This window comes from Mus caroli, unplaced genomic scaffold, assembly GCF_978045245.1.
Source record: "Mus caroli unplaced genomic scaffold, Mus_caroli_1 scaffold_14, whole genome shotgun sequence".
Lineage (NCBI taxonomy): Eukaryota > Metazoa > Chordata > Mammalia > Rodentia > Muridae > Mus > Mus caroli.
Window position 1 is genome coordinate 87624076 of NW_028227269.1, and position 14296 is coordinate 87638371.

Sequence of the window (14296 nt, forward strand, 5' to 3'; positions counted from 1 at the left end):
CAACTTATACAAAACCAGTAGCCTTTTTACTCCAAGGACACCAGATATTGATTCTGTGATGCTATTAATATTGACAGAACATGGGACTGCATTTACACTTGTGTATCTGGTACTATACATATTCAGAGGAAAAAGAACAGTCATTAATTTTGAAATATATTTAAGTTGAATGCATCAAAGCCACTCATTTAATGGCTCACTTAACTTCCTAATATCTCTTAAAGAGAAGACTGCATTTATGTGGTTATGTATGGAGGATGCTCAGGGGTGATTAATGAGGTTCATAATTACACAGATCACTGCATATTTATTTTGACAGTGGACCATTAAGAATACATGTGCTGTATTTGCTTATATAAATTGGACATTTATAAATAATATGTGGGTATAAATAATGGTGTAAGCACACAGACACACAAATGCACAAACGCCCACACGCACACCCATACACACATAGAATACCACATTTCACCATGAAGCATCATAGCTGTGCTTTGATACCTAGAAACATGATGTGTGCCTAGTTTAGTTCTTTGCAGCTAAGCACATAAGCTCAAGAATCATAATAGCTACATTCGGTCCCCAGCTCTGCTATATATTAGCTGTGTAATCTAGTATTTATATAAAATATAATAATATCTTTCTCATGGTCTTCCTAAGGATTAAATGACTTATTAATGGGTGTACAGCCCTAGAAAGCACCAAAAAATAAAATTCTCAATAAATATTAGATATATTTTTTTATCTTCTGATTTTTTTTCACTTCTGGCAGATAAAGTATTTTCTTTTATACCTGGATCATATGCTAAATTAGTTTCTGATCCAGTCTAACAGACCATCATGTGCCTTTTATTATGATGGTTCTTATAACTGTCACATTTTCAGACCCCTTTAGAATTTTTAATTTATAATACATAGCTTTATGTAGTATGGGTTCTATCTGAGCGATATTGCTTTCAGAAATATGAGTGCATGCCTTTCAAGAGACTTTCAGTTTCATGTGTAAATGGGGTAGGGTTTTGGCAGTTTCAAAATCTTGCTTGTGATCTGCCTACATCCTGTCTTTCTCGGCTTTAGTTCTTTTCATACTTAAAATGGAGTCTTTGTCTCTTCCACTGCTCTCAAGCTTTCAGCACATAGAAAGGTCTTTGGTATGCAACACACTAATTAATTAATCTGAGAATCATTGCAATTTCTCAACTGCTTGCTTACTTACTTGCAAATTACTACCAAAGGCTGCTGATTTTATTCCAGGCTCAAGCTACCTTTAACAACAGTTAAGAAATGGGCATTCCCTTCCTTGGTATCTATGGCTCATTGGTCCCACGTCTCTAAGGATACCAACTTTGTGGTTTCTAGATCAATAAAATAAAAGGAATCAACATTAGAATATGACCTTTACATATATTCCTCCATATTTTAAAGAATTTCTGGATTGCTTCTGATATCTAATGCACTGTAAATACTATGTAAATAGTTGTTATGATTTGCTGTTTAGGAGATAATGTCAAGAAATCAGTTCTATTCAGTTGCATCCGTTTGACACAGATGGCTTTCTTAAACATTTTCTATTCATGGTTGGTTGAATCCACAGATATAAAACCTGTAGATATAGCAAGGTAACTGCTCTAAATTGAATAATTCATTATTATCTTAGAATTTCTTTCTTCCTTTCTTGTGTTTATGAGATATTATTTATTTTTGTGTGTAAGATTTGATGTTCTTATTTTTTCATTAAAACCCTCCTAGCCTCAAGACCTGCTCAGATACTATTCTACTTGCCTTAGTCACTTGTAGCCCATGTTCCTTTTCTTCCTCCAGATGTTACTAACAGCCATATGTTACAGCTGTCATTTAACCATTTTGTATTGATAGCTATTTGTACCTTCTGGGTTTCCTCTTAGCAGAGGGTTTCTGTTTTACCTCTGTATTTACCATTAAACCATATAAGTAGCAACTATTTGATAACTAAATGTTTAATGAAGAACATATTCAGAGTGGAATACTGCTTCCAGAGACTGGCTAGCTTCATAGGAGTAAGAGTGAATTTCTTTACTATGCTGCCTGGAGATATTTGTCAGTGAATGACTAAACAAGCTTGTATTCTGAGGTTCATGGTATTGAAAAAAATAGTCCCTAAACATGTATCATAGCACAGCTAGTGTCACTTTGGGATGGCATTGTCTTGCTCTGAGCCCCTTGGTTTCCCTATTTGAAAATATGAAAAAGAGAGCCATCTTACAACATTGAGATTATATTTGATGACATGGGAGGATGGGGTTCAAGTTTCCTAAATCAAGTGCATGGGCTGAAGAATATGTCAACTTCATGTGGCTTTCTTTCACTCCTTATACAAGCTCTGCTTGAACACAAATAAAATTAAATTGATGAGAACACCACTAGTACTTTGTTGTTCTAGTTCTATCTCCCTTGACTCATTGCATGGTTATAGCACTTCTTACCATGGCATGTAGTGAGTACGGAGCTTTGTCCAGTGCGTGGTCCTACCTCAGAAAGTTTTCTGCCACTTATATTTATTTGATGTGATGACTGTAAACCTTTCCTCCCCTATTTCCCTTGAAAACATGTACACAGATTTCCTTTTATTTTGTGCCTTTAATTTATCTGCAGTACAAATTGCTAGTTTTTGTAGGGCATATTAACTTTTATATCTAGTAAGGCCTTTTAAACTCTAATATTCCCTATGCTAATGATCTCCATTCTCTTTTTTGGCAGAGGCATCTATCCTGAGCTATGACGGCAGCATGTACATGAAGGTCATCATGCCCATGGTGATGCACACAGAGGCAGAGGATGTGTCCTTCCGTTTCATGTCACAGCGAGCCTATGGGCTACTGGTAGCCACAACCTCCAGGGATTCTGCAGATACACTGCGACTAGAGTTGGATGGTGGGCGTGTCAAGCTCATGGTTAACTTAGGTATCGTATGAAGGACCCTCTGTCATTCTGTTTGGGCTTGTCTTCCCTTCTTTTCTGATTTCCATTATTTTCTTTAAATTATTTTTTTCTTGAAAGTTAGCCACTCACCTCTTGTTTAATAGACCATGGATTATAAAAAACAACAGCAACAAATACCTTCTCCCTATTTTTGCATGAGGGTTTGATGTCAATTTTTGGTCTCTGACGGTGGTGACTTCCTTACTAGATTATTCGTTTTCTAAGTTTCCTTTCTTGATTTTTTGGAATTGTTTAGCTTTGTGTAAAACACGCTACTTTGGTCCATCTTTTGATCAATCAATCATATTTCCATTAAGTCAACCTCCTTGGTCACCACTCAAAACAGTCAAGGACAGAAGGGAGGAGACACAATGAGAGTAGGTGGGAGAGAACTACACTGTGCCTTGTTTCTAATTCCATAGTAACTATTCCTATGAATTATTCTGGTGGTCCTCAGGTCCCTTTTATCCAGTTAGAAACAGCTCAGGGAATCCAACTATGGAAGGTATGCCTCCTGGTACTTACAGCCATCTTTTTTGCTGGTGTTCTTAATCACCTGCCAGCAGTTCTTTTGGTGTAAAGACTGTTGTCTCATAGTGTCCACGAATTGCCCCATTTACTCTGTCCCACACATATTAACTTCACCTAGATTTGAAAAAATGATGACGACTTCAAATTTGTAGCTTCCTCTGCAGTTACCTCTAATGGATATCCATTAGAACCTTACAGCCTCTTGCTATTGACTCTCTTTACTGAATCCTAACTATTTTCTGTGGAAAATGGGAACTTCTTGGGTTTGAAAGAAAACAAACATTTGTGTCTCTGGCCTTTTCACTCAGCAGAAAGCCAAATACTCCGAGATATAAGAATAAATGGTTTAGCTGAGTTCACACTTCTAAGCTGGTGGACCCATGTAGGTTTCTAGACCATGTTTGAACACAGAGCTTTTAAAGAAAGATTTGCCAGAGCCACAGAAAAATGGACCTGACTCAGTAGCATTGAAAACTCTACCTGTGCTGACTGAAGTGGGTTTCTGAATAGACACAGCTCTTATCTGCTGTCAGGTCAACTGGTACCGATTCCAAAATATGAAAACCTTGAAAACATGGGACTGTTTTGAGTAGTGGCTCATCTAGTTCTGTGTTTTTATTTTACTTCTGGTTTTTAGCACTTATGACACAGTGCGCTTTTTCTTGTCTAATATCATCTGCTTTTTGTTTTCAATATGTCTCTTGGTTTTTTTCTTGTCTGTGTATGTGTCTGTACTTGATTATTTTAGGTTTGTTTTTTTTATACTATTTTTCTGTTGCTGGTACTTTTACTGTGCGTGTATCTGTATTCTTGAGTTTTCAATCCTCCTTACCATCCACCATGGTAAATCAAAAGATGGTATTCAACCCTTCAAAGGCCCAAAGCCTGCGGCCCGCATAGCAAACAGCCTTGAGAACAGAGTACTGAGAAGCCTACAGGGACTGGCATCCCTCTGCCCTTTCCACCTGCCCTTCCACAGAACCCTCCCCTCCTCAACCGGACCAAACCTAGCATGTTACATTACCTAAAACCAACAACCAGATATCCTAAGATACTTCTCTGAGTAAACAACAGAGAGAACAATGGCCCACCCAAAAGCATGATGCAAAGGATAAAACCAAATATGAGATCCTGAGTAGTTCAACCCCAGAAAAGCAAAAGACTTTCCCTCTCTGTCATCTTTGAAGTAAGAGGAATATATACATGGGTGGGAATAAGTCTCATAGCATCCCAGAGAGTACATGTGTGTCTTTTAATAGACAAGTTCTTTTTTTCATTAAATGATGTTGTGTGAAGGCTATGAAGGCAACTGTGACAGGCACCACATTCCAAGAAAACTGATGTCAGAGAAAGGGATGAAAGATGAGGAAGGAGGAAAAGAGATGAAAGATTCTCCCTCTCTCTCTTACAGACACACACATTACACACACACACACTCACATACTGAGTTATTCATAGATGATAAATATATTCCTAGAAACACGCCATTCACACTTTTTCTATTTTAAACTGTGGCCAAACCTGGGACCCAAGCCTTGTAAAGCAACAGCGTTTGTCTTTTGACATATGTCAGCCCAGCTTCTATCTAGCTCCTACTATGCTGAAACAACCTGGCTGAAAGAGTCTCAACATCATTAGAGCATTGTTCTTTCCTTAATAGGGAGAGTCCTTTGCTTCTGCCCCAGGGCTATGGCACATCACAGCTATGACTTTGGATTATGTATCTTTTCTTTCAAGCCTGACATAGGAAAGTAAACATTAATCCTTGTGCTGCATACAGTCTTCCTATTCAGGACTTGTCTAAAGGTTTTGGCACTCCCTCTCACAAGTATTTTCTTTCCGTATTACAGTCATTTCTTCCTTCTATTAACTATAGAAGAAAATTATCACCAAGCACAGTTTGCATCTACACATAGCCTCACCCAAATGACCTTTGCTCTCTTACTATAATTTCTTCCTCAGGCAAGGTCTCATTCTGTAGCCAAAAATATCCTGAAGTTCTCTAACCTGGAGTAGATCAGGCTAGCCTCTTGGGTATTTGTATTTTAAGTCGTTCCCCTCTTACAGCACACATGAAGCATATCCCAAATTGATTCAAATTGCTAACCTAGGTGAACTCCTGTGAGAAAAACCTAGTATATATTTCTCTGCCATAATATAATTTTTGTAAGGTTTTCTTTTTGAAAGACAGGTACATGTAGCCTTAGCAGGCCCACAAACACCAGGCATCATGATTTTGAAAATTATAAAGCTGGCTTTTGATCAACCGGTATTTGTTCCTTGTGTCTTAAAAGAGGAAGTAACAGTATTTTGGCATCAAAGTACATTTAAAGATCTCAAAGAGTGTTCTTTATTTTACTCCAGCAACAGTTTTCAGAGATAAATCAGCAATGTTGTTTGTTTTTTAAATGTTTGCTTTAAAGATGTGAAGCTTCTATAGGAAGTTAGTAGCCGAGCTGAAATTAGAACTCCTGTCTCTAAACTGCTAGATCCTTATGTGTTGACCTTTTTTGCTCTACAGAGCTATATTGCAGGTCAGTGATGAGAATGTCTGAATGGTAACATTCTTGACAGTCATCCTTGAAGCATCCACACAGGGGATCCCTCTTTGCCTTAGTGCTCAGTTTTAATTGAGCCACATACCGAAAAGCCACTGATGGGCATGAGGCCTTTGGCATCCTCAGTACAGTGCAGGGAGCCACTAGAGACTCTAAGGATAGTGTCAGGCATTCAGCCAATCACAATCGATTTCTCCAGATGTTCTTTCTCTGGACATCCTGAACACCGCTTTGGCATAACTGGAAAACACACAGCTTTCCGAAGCACTCACGTCTTCCAGACCTAGTGCATAGCTCACCAGTATGGAAAGCCATCATTTCTCCCATTTCTCTGAAATAAAACCGAGGAGCCAAACAAACCAAATAGCACACATACACACACATACCCAAATGCACTAGGGCCAACTTTTTTCAGTCAGAGAGGGTACCCTGGCTGCTACAGAAGATAGACACAAAAGGGATGACTTTCCCCAAATCAGTCCTCTTGGCTCATTTTTTCATTAAGAAAAAAAAAAAAAAACATGCCGTCACCAACAAGACTGTAGCCTCAAAGCTTCTAAGAAGACACTGGGGATGACTTTTCCCATAAAACACTTATTCTTTAGGTAAAATAATAAAATAATTCAATGGACTCTGACTTAAACATATTATCTGCCATTCTTGAAAGCCCCAAGGTTCTCATGTTGATTTAAATGTACAATTTAAACTTCATGGATCTATGTGCATACCTAGGAAGATGAACCCAACTGAAAGACCTCTCCTTATCCCAGACTCCCATCTAAAGATGAAATCCTCAACTTCACACAACCAAAGAGGAAAACTCTTTCTTATTTGCAGTCTTTGGGTTGGTGGCTTTAGGTCCACCCCCTCTTTCCCTTTCTCCTAAGCATGTCTACCCATACCTCATGTTTCCTCTCCTTCTTCTTCTTCTTCAGTAAGTCAGGAAGAAATATTTCTCCAGCTTTGGGTGAGGTTAGGTGCAACCAATAGCACAAGTCCCACCCCTCCTCCCTGCCTGCCCACCTCCCAGCCCCACTAGGGGCATGGCCTCCTCTGTCTGGTGATCGTACCAATTGCTCCAGGGCTGTTTGCTCCCACTTTTCTGTTGCGGTTGACGACACATGACAAACCTAACCGCACGAAACCAAACCCAGATTTTTCTCAAGAGATGTTCTTCTGGGGGAACAAAACAAATAAATAAAAATAAAAATAATTTAAAAAGCATGCTGCCTGCCTTCTCCATCTTCACAATAACTGGATATTATAAATTTCTCCTCACTGGATTGAGCATAATTCTATTCTGCTGGCCTGGTTGCCATTAATTCCTATCTCACATGTTCACTTAAAATTGCTCACTTTAGGGGACTCCAAATGGTGGCCTTATGTCACACTTGTTCTCTGAAAACTATTGGGTGAACGTTAAGCAGTAAAAAAGAGCATAGTTTACTCACTGCTGTTTCCCTTGTAGCTTTCTTTCTTTTTTTCATCATCGGCATTGACCTTTCAACATCTGAGTTGAAAGAAATCCTGAGTGGGGGTTCCACCAACACTAACCAACCAGAGGTCCATCTGGGCAGTTTGGAAACAGTTGCCAAGACATTTCTCTAGCCATTGGTGCCCAGTTTCCCACTGGCCTCTCATGGACTTCATTCAGTAATTCTCCACCGTGTGTGCCCATGACTGCCAGACAGTAATTAATAAAGCATTAGCTACTCTGAGCTCTGGCACAAAATGCCTAGTGTGGTTATCAGCAGGCAATTAGACAAGTCTTTCCCAAGTTTCCCATTTAAGAGATAAGACCCAAATCAAAGAATTTTTCTCTTGTTGTGATATAAACTTGCAGAGTAAAAGAGGCAGGATGTCAAAGGGACCCATGACCTTCTCCTCTACACGCACCTGCCCTGCCTTCTCCCTGAATGCTCTAGACATCTCATTTCGTCTGGGTATTTGGGCAGGAAGACAGAGATAGGCTTCGTGAGTGGGTTGGTCTGGGAGCCTTTGAACCAATAACAATCAGGAAAGCCAATCAATTGTAATAACCTACTAGGGTTTTTTGTACCCTATACCTGATTGACCCCACCTCTCTAAAATCTGTGATGGGTGTTTGTGCGGTTAGCTGTTTGCAAGTGGCCATTTTATGAAAGAAAATGACCAGGTGGTGTTAACCCTTTCCTCATGTCTGAGGGTGATGGCAAGTGTGCCTACACAAATTTCTATAGTCTTTGGGGCCCAACCTAAAGTGAGGGTGGAGGGAGCTGGATTTTAGAAAAAGAGAAAGGGTTAAATACTACCCTGTGAAACTTCAAGGGTATATATTTAAAAAAAATACAATGTGTCAGACCGGTGATTATATTTGGAACACTGATTCAAAATTGTTTTTAATGCTTTCAAAGATCAGTTTAACGACATAAATTATAGGCTATAATCTATTTGGTGGAAGAATTTTTCTAATTTCCAAAAATGTAACAAAATTAACATTTAAAAACCCAACTGTGTAACATATATACAAATGAATAGGGAATTTTTGAAAACCAAAAAAAAAAAAAAGATAGAGAGAATTAGTCTTGATGTCTATTGTGGATATATATGTATACCAGTATATATCTCTATACATATGTGTATATATGTGTGTGTGTGTATATATATATGTATCTAACTTTACTAATTAATATACTGTACATATACACCCACCCTTAATCTTGTACATATTGTATATGTATATATAAAATATAAAATGGCCACATTTCTTGCGTGTGTCTGTCCCCGGAAGGGTGGACTGATTGTTTTTGGATGTCTGCAGCTGTTACCTTGAAGGATGCAATTTCATCTTTCATTTATTTTTCCCCATCTAGACTGTATCAGGATAAACTGTAACTCCAGTAAGTTTTTCCTCAAGTTTCATTTTGTTCTTTAAAAAGAAAAGAAAAACTGACTTTATTTTGTTTACTGTTTTATGAGCGCTGTTTTTTATTTGGATCGTTTTATTTTTTGACAAGTTTGGAGGGGAGTCAGAGGTAACAAATTGGAGGGTTGGGGCGGTAGTGCTTACAAGTCTTTGTATACGGTGTCTCTGATGGTGAGCAGGTCCTCCCTTCTCCCCCTTTCTTGCATTTGTTCTATGTGCAGAAAAGGAGGAAAGGGCTGTGGATCCTGAGGTCACCTAAAAATGAGTTGTAATGGTAATGTGTTGTCTTTAGGAACTTGGGGTGAACAAAAACCTTTAGTTGAAAGCAGCCAGCATGCACTTCTCCACTACCCAAAACTGTAGCCTACAAAGGCAAAGTTCATGACCCAGACGAGGCTGCTGACTCTGACATTTCTTCCCTGGCATTTATCAATGTAGGGGATTTGAGAGGCGCAAGCAAAAGCCTTTTCTTGGAGATGATGCAACATTTTAACCAAACAGACTCACTCAGGCTCCTCTAAAGGAGGATTACCATCAATCCTTTTAGCCACTGTCCACTCAAATGTCCCAGCTCTTGAAGAAAGATCATAAGGATATACATGCCGAAAACATCTCATTATCTTTCTTTCTCTGTCTTAAAAGTGAACATTAACTATAGGTAAGGAGGAAGGGAAAGAGGAAGACAAAGAAAAGATGGGACTGGAAAGAATAGGGAAAATATTTGCTGAGTGCTCTTGTGTCTTATACCAGTTGGGCTAATTAATACTCCCTTATATAACAAGGCATCCTAAAGTTTCAGTGACTCAAAACAAAGGAAAGATTTCTTTCTAATTCAGATGAAGTCTAGTGCCAGTTGATTGGCTCTCCCAGACCACTAGTTTCAAAGATATAATTCAAGATTGTAGGATTCTTCCTTGAGTTCAGCTGACTCCCTTGGAAAAGATCAGTTCTGCATCCAAAGTGAGGAGAGATCTTGATAGTTAAACCATATGCTTCCCTGACTTGTCTGGAAGTAGCATTCATCGTTTCTGTACACTTTCTTTTACTAGATTCAACTCACTTCTGCATGTAGGAAATGCAGTCTTTGGAGCATTCTGGAAGAGCAATTCAATCATTTAAGCATCCTAGCACATGGTAATACCTGGGATCTGGCTTTTCTTTACTAGTCTTCCTGGAGGAATGAACACAGAGAGAAAGGATAACAAACTATCAAATGTATATCTTTCATTGACTTGATAATTCTATCTTACAAGAATTATATAGTTGATGGATCAGCCTTCTTTTTTAAATGTAGTATCAGTATGTCAAATTTATAAATGATAGTTTTTCACATTTTAGGAAAATATTATAACTTAAGGAAATATATGAGAAATTACATATATAAACAAACACTCCATAGAAAGTTTTATACATGCTTTGGCATTACTTACAGTTATTTTAAGCAATGTCTTATTCTGCTGTGTAAAATATTTCTAATTAGGCAGAAATTTCTCATGTTATTTAAATGGCTAAAAGCCTAATTAAAACATTCTTTCTCTCCAAAGCCTTGAGTTATAGAAATTTTTGTTGTTTTAAACAGCATTTAAGAATATAATTTTCTTTGCCTGATTCACTGATAAAAGCCTACAACTAAATCACATAAGTAAGTCTATAAAATTGGGCAGGCATCTCCTTGATCACTTTAAGATCATTGCCATCACCCACTAGATTCCTCACTTGTCCATCTGCTTTTAAACCCTGCTTCTACCCCTTTCTTTCTTAGCCCTAGGCAACTATTGATGTACACATTTTTTTTTCTGCACATTTGTTCTTTCTGGACATTTCTTTTATATATGGAATCATAAATCTCAGACTTGAGTCTGAATATTTTAGGAATTATAAGATTCCTATGAGAAGATTTTTCCTTTCCTTTTGCACTGACTAATGAGAGCGGAGGTAGGTAGAAGTTGAACATGAGGGGGGAAAGTCTCATTTCCATAGAGCATTGACTTCTGGGAGTTATGTAAAGAGACTTGAAGGTTATTTGATCAAGGTATCAACAGGTGTTTCCCTGTTCCAACCCAACTTCTTCATGGAGTCAAATTCATATATCCCATATGACTGACCAATCTTGGATGGTACCAGAGATAAGTACCAGGATTTTCATGGCTGGGAAAACCTGGTAGAGTGTTTTCTATTCCGAACCATGAACAGGAAATCATTGCAGCAAGGGTTTATTCTCAACCCACTTGATTACAGCATTGAGAGTAGCTGGTCCTCATTTAAGGACTAGGTAGATCTGATTTGAAGTGTTACTTTTCGGTTCTCATGGTAATCATTTAAGAGGCTGCCGGTTAATCTTACAGAGCCCATCAGGACAGTAGCATACTATTCAGTGGCTGAACCATAATTGTCTCAAAGAGAAAAGAGTTTCTTTAAGCAAATCTAGGATCATTAGTACAGAAGTATGCAGACATATACACAGAGAAATGTAGAATCACATAGTAAATGTGACACATTTTCCTGGGGTAGATTTTAGGGTTGAAGCATTATTAAGGCTGAAATTGGAATGAAAATGATGCATTATGCAGAAGCCTGTAATAAGTATGGATGTTTAAGGGATTAAAAAACTTCACAAGCATTTTCTTTGTATGGCTTATCTTCTCTAATCCATCTTTCCTATTATTGGCACATGAATGAAAAAACTTGAGAACACTTTGCAACTAAATTTGGAGAGAAAACATGTACAAGTCATGGCAGAATCTTCTTGTTGATTTTGCATCAGGATTTACACCTTAGTCTCATTTGACATATGAAGGTTTTTTTTTTTTTCTTTAATAGGAATGTGGGTTCTTGCTGCTTCTTTCCCAATTGTCAACTAGAGTTTCACTTTATAGAAAATAGCATCACCTTGTAGCCTGGGTTTGGGAGTCAGGGAAGTTTCATCCCAAGCCTCAGCTTTGGTTCCTACTGCCATCTCAGTGGGAGGCACAGACTGTTACTGCTTTGAACCAGTCTTAGGTGATTATTCTCCTATAGGAGACATAGTGAATTGAATGAGTTAAGTCTAAATACACATTCGGAATCATTTCTAGTAATTCTTCTATAGAATGTTGGTTCTCTGAAAAGTTATTTAGGGAAAACAATGGATACTATGCATTTCCACTTTATCTGCTGCAAGAAATTCTGGGATATGGTTATTTCTTAGGGGATCTGTGACATTTTTAAAAGAGAGAAAACATGAAAACAGAAAAAGATGAGGCAGAGATGAAACTGTCATCTGGCCCGCTTCCTTTGGCCATCCTATCAGTCACCCCATCCTCCTCCACGTTGAGAGTTTCTCTTCATGTTCAGTTCTCATGCTGTGTCTCTCTTGATATCTCTGATATTTTTTTATCATCACTTATTCTAAATCTTACTGCCTCTGACTTCCAAATCTTTCTAAGGGAGCACATGATAAACTCCATCATTACTCTCACCCAACATAGCAGAGTGCGCACAACAAGATCTTTGGTTAAATTGAGCTCATCTCTGTATTTTATTCACCGGGCAAGAGTGTGTTTAAAGATATTTGAGAAAGAAGATTACAGTTTAGAGTCTATTTCTTTAAAAATGAGAAAGCATAACAGAGTCGGTAGTCATTGTGGGGGACTGAACTCCAGGTTGACCTGGAATTCTGCTAACAAAATCAGAGCTACTATCTGGAGAATTCTGGAGGAAATTGCCTATTGCTGTGGTTCTGGTTGCTTGAGGTGGTCCATGAGCCCCGAGGCACCCCTTCTGAAAACAGGTAAGATGTTTTCATTGATTGGAATGCTTGCTGTGGTGAAAGTATGGGACATGATCATGATTTGCTGACCTTTATTTTAAGTGATTATAACTGTGCCATGATTCTGCAGATGTCAAGGCATGTGACATATGAATGAATGCTAGACCCTTGTGTTCCCTAAGTATGGCCATAGTTAAAATAAATGTAGTGAATACATATTGACAGATATCAATCTGCCCTTTGTTTTCTTATCATGAATCTCCTCTCACAGGTTAGAAGCCCTGTGATATGGCCTATAGGAACTTTGAACTTGTGCTTCACTACTTAGGTAGATGTAGACATCCCAACCTCTTTCTAATTACTCTGACTTTGAAGTCCTACTAAGTTTTCTATAATAGGCTCATGTTTTCTTAGCCATACCTGGTGGGCCATATGGATGTTAAAACACTAAGGTGCCACAGAGGAACTTTTCTGAGCTTTTCTGCTTTCTAGGTAGGTGACATCAGCAGGAGGCATGCACTATCAGAGATTAGTGGGCCTTGCTGTAAAGATTCATTCTTTTGCATCCTGGCTCTGAAAACTACTTAGGTTTGCTGGAGAGTTTCTCCCATTTTTATATCAGCTTCTTTATTATGTGCCTGGTCTTTTGCCTTAGCTCCATGCCTTCATTTTCTACTCCTACTTCATATATAGTTTTGGCAAAGTCAACAGTGTGTAAGTAGTTCTTGCTTAATTTAAGCATAGCTTGGCAGGGTTCATTTTATTATATTATATATCTGTCTTTTCCCTCCTTCTGTTACTTCCTCCTTACCTCCTTTCTTCTTGCTTTCCATCCATCTCTCTACTTCTCTCGTCTCTATAGAATAGTATCAGAATATGTGATTTTATCCTCTGGCCAGATCTACATGAGACTCACCAACCTATTTTATTTCCCTCATCTGTTTAACTCATGCTTGTCGCAGACTCTTCTGAAGGCTTATTCTTCACCCTTAAGACTTTCTGGAAGGAAATTCTAAAACTGTCTTTAGATCATTCTCATCACAGAGAGCCACTTATCTTAGAGCTTTAGTGGATTAGGAAATCACCGAGTAAGATCCCTTGCATAATGATGCTTTATTGATCTGTCTGTGTGCATGGTGCCTGAAAGTTTCCATTTTTATACTAAATGATAATAGCCAAACTTTAAAAAAAAAAAAGTAAAAGTCAAGTTGGTTTTACTTTTAAGTACTTAAAGGCATATATGGAATAAAAGACATTGGCAATAAAATTTCTCTCTTTTGACTTTGATCCTAGCCACCAATCACTTCCTCAAGGACAGTGAGAAATACAATTTATAATCCATATTCTCCCAGAGATACTTTGCAAGTGTGTAACATATAGTTATGTTCACCCTTCCTATGTTCGAGTCAAATGTTAACAGATTTCCACATATTTTTTTGAAATAGGATACATTTTCTAAGGAGTTGTGGGTGGTTAACATTGATTAGCAATTTAACAGGATCTAGAATCACCCAGGGATCAAACTTCTGTGCATATCTATGAGGAAAATTTACGAGTGAATTAACCAAGAAGAGAATGTTTGCACTGACTTTAGGC

General features: G+C 38.1%; 1 protein-coding gene across 18 annotated transcripts in view; it reads left to right on the plus strand.

The window, feature by feature from the left end:
- The window catches only part of Nrxn3 (neurexin 3), a 1606331-nt gene that overhangs the window by 625923 nt on the left and 966112 nt on the right, over positions 1–14296 (plus strand). For 15 of the 18 annotated variants that reach the window (XR_015045250.1, XM_085830590.1, XM_029484639.2 and 12 more), the window contains 2 exons: positions 2737–2940; positions 8900–8926. Coding sequence is in view for 17 of the 18 variants with exons in the window: in XM_085830590.1 (XP_085686716.1) it covers positions 2737–2940; positions 8900–8926 (231 nt within the window). In the remaining variant the exon portion in view is untranslated. The remainder of the gene's footprint in view (positions 1–2736; positions 2941–8899; positions 8927–14296) is intronic. The other 3 variants (XM_085830584.1, XM_085830585.1, XM_085830593.1) reach the window with 1 other exon arrangement.